Here is a 2,500-nt window from a genome sequence, read left to right as displayed (position 1 = left end):
CTCCTCTTCCTCCTCCTCCTCCTCCTCCTCCTCCTCCTCCTCCTCCTCCTCCTCCTCCACTGCCCACCACCCAGCCTGTTCTCTCTCAGTGCATTACTCTGATGTGATTTGGCGGTCTGGGGGACGGTTGGACCTGCAGCCTACAGGGGTCAAATGGAGATCCAATTATACTCGGGGGTGGACAGGCTGAAAGGGGTGGGTTCTGAGTTCCTACACTGTAAATACCACCGGCGGCCCTTCTTTCTCTGCCATGAGTGGGATTGAAGTGTGCGACTGACTGCCTTGCGACTGATTCCCTTTTTCCGTTTTCTTTTCCTTTTAACAAACCCAACATTGGATAGAGCACATGTGCGGTGGGGTCTGTCAAAGGGTTGGTACCTTAGTCATTCCTAGAGAGACGTTGGTTGTTGAAGCCTCGGGCAAACCAGTTACTCAACCCCTTTTGTTTGGTTCATCTGTAATTCTTGGACCGTGCGTTTCCGACAGACATTTTAATTAGTGCGGTAGATCATTATCCTTAGCTCTGAGGGGTGTTTTATAATTAAAACAAATGCCGTGGCTTTGACAAGCTGAATTATGGAGGATGGAAAAAACAGGAGACTTATTTTCTGCTAAAGGGTTAGCCGGGCGATCAGTGTGTCTGACTCTGTGCTTGGTTACTGGGTGCGGCTGTGGGTGTTTCTCTGTTTATAGTTGTGACTGTGGATTTGGCTGTAGTTGGTGGTGTTTTCGCTTGGCTGAAACGTAGGACTCTGTTCTCTTGGATTGTAGGTGTGGCTGTTTTCATGTGTTAGTGAGCGTTTTCATGGACCTACCCGTGTTTTTAAGCAATATGGCTATGTTTGGTAATTCGTAGTTCTAGTGTTTAGAAGACAATAGAATACAACTATATTTTCTCGAGCCTTGGTCTCAGCCTCAGAGACAAAAGAAGAGCGCAAACAAAATCTCAATGTAGAAGGAGGTTGGTGTGGCTAGCTGTAGAGTAGTGTCTACTTTTATGTCATGTTGCAGACACTTTTCTCCAACGCCACATACAGTGAATACTTTTAGATGCATGTCATTAAGGGAGCAGAAAGGCATCAGAAAGGCATCACCCAGACTGTAGACTGCAGACATTGGCGTTCAATCCTGGAACCTTTGAGCTTGGAGTCAAACACCCAAACACCCTACCCACCACCAGACTATCCTGTTTTGTAGTTCTGCCCTTGCAGCTTGGTTCTCTTGTCACCGTTTGGGTAATCTGTGTGTTCTGTTGGTGTGGCTGTTTTCTGTGGCATTTCACTGACTTCCTTCAACTCGCACCTGTGGCTTGAGATTATTTGCATTGTCCTACTATTGTTTTTTGTGAGCAGATGGCGCACTAACAACGCAGCACGCGCAGCGTCAAAGTGCAATCACAGGGGGTAGTGCCCTGAGCAGATTGCTAATCAACACTCTTTCATTTCATTTAGGTTGGTGGTACTTTGCTACGGCAACAGCACCAGGCCCTGGATTGGATTGCGGGCGGGGAGTGTGACCAATAGGAACAGTGGAGAACATGCAGGACTCTGCCTCCAACAGCAAGATGGCCAATCAGGTGAGGCCTACTCCAGTGGTAAATGACCTGTGTTTTGTAATAAAAAAAAACCAACGTATTTTAATGGCTATATGCAGATATCCAGAAAATGAATGGATGCATGCCCTACAATTTGAATATTCTTGGAATAATAATGGATTGATCAAAAACAATTCACAAACTTTGTCATGCCTCCATTTATCTTCAAACTTTTATCCTTCTGGGTCAATCTGACCACAATTTAAACCTCTAGATATGGACAATATTTCAAATTGTTAGCCTGTTTCTTGTTGACTCCCTCAAATAAAACACTCCCCCCTTATTACATCCAGAATGCCTATTGCGTTAATTTCAATTTACCAATTTACACCAAAAATTGGAAAGAAAGATCTTTCCATTTCTGTAAGGTAACCCCTCTGCCGGTGGTTGAGACGCAACAGAAAATTGCATGGAAAACACATTATCATGATCATTTTATGTTCTTGTCCCCTTTTATATTGTGTAAAAGTAATTCAATATGAAAAACTCTTCTAGAGACTAGAGACTAGAGACGTTTAACACAAAGTTGTAAAAAAACATCCCCTCTATTCCGTGGCTTTTTCATAGTATGTGATTCTTCTCTTTTCTTCCATAGGACCAGAACTCCAAGCATGTGGACAACCACAGAGAAACAGACGACATGTCGGACCTCACCTCGCCAAGCCGGAACCCCAAATCTCCAACAAAGGGCTCCAAGCGCCACAAGATGTCTCCTTTCAAAGTGACCCTGCTGGACTCCTCGGTGTACGAAGGGGAGATCGAGGTAACAAAGTGTGGAAACGTACTGTAAAATAAGCAGTCTGGTTCTGCCGTGTGAGTGTCTTACCCTATGTGTGGTGGCAATTAGTGTATTAACCTATCACCTCCGTTGCATATTTATCCCACCCATCACAGGAGACGTGATTA

At 44.7% G+C, this 2,500-nt stretch overlaps 1 protein-coding gene across 12 annotated transcripts in view; it reads left to right on the top strand.

Annotated features, from left to right (window-relative positions):
- LOC115557557 (band 4.1-like protein 1) overlaps positions 1-2,500 on the top strand; it is a 74,730-nt gene that overhangs the window by 36,054 nt on the left and 36,176 nt on the right. For all 12 annotated transcript variants that reach the window (XM_030375447.1, XM_030375453.1, XM_030375445.1 and 9 more), the window contains 2 exons: positions 1,452-1,576; positions 2,190-2,357. In XM_030375447.1, the coding sequence (XP_030231307.1) occupies positions 1,538-1,576; positions 2,190-2,357 (207 nt within the window). In that variant the 5' untranslated portion in view covers positions 1,452-1,537. The remainder of the gene's footprint in view (positions 1-1,451; positions 1,577-2,189; positions 2,358-2,500) is intronic.

Source organism: Gadus morhua, chromosome 13 (assembly GCF_902167405.1).
Source record: "Gadus morhua chromosome 13, gadMor3.0, whole genome shotgun sequence".
NCBI classification, from domain to species: domain Eukaryota; kingdom Metazoa; phylum Chordata; class Actinopteri; order Gadiformes; family Gadidae; genus Gadus; species Gadus morhua.
This window is presented reverse-complemented; position numbering and strand designations above follow the sequence as displayed.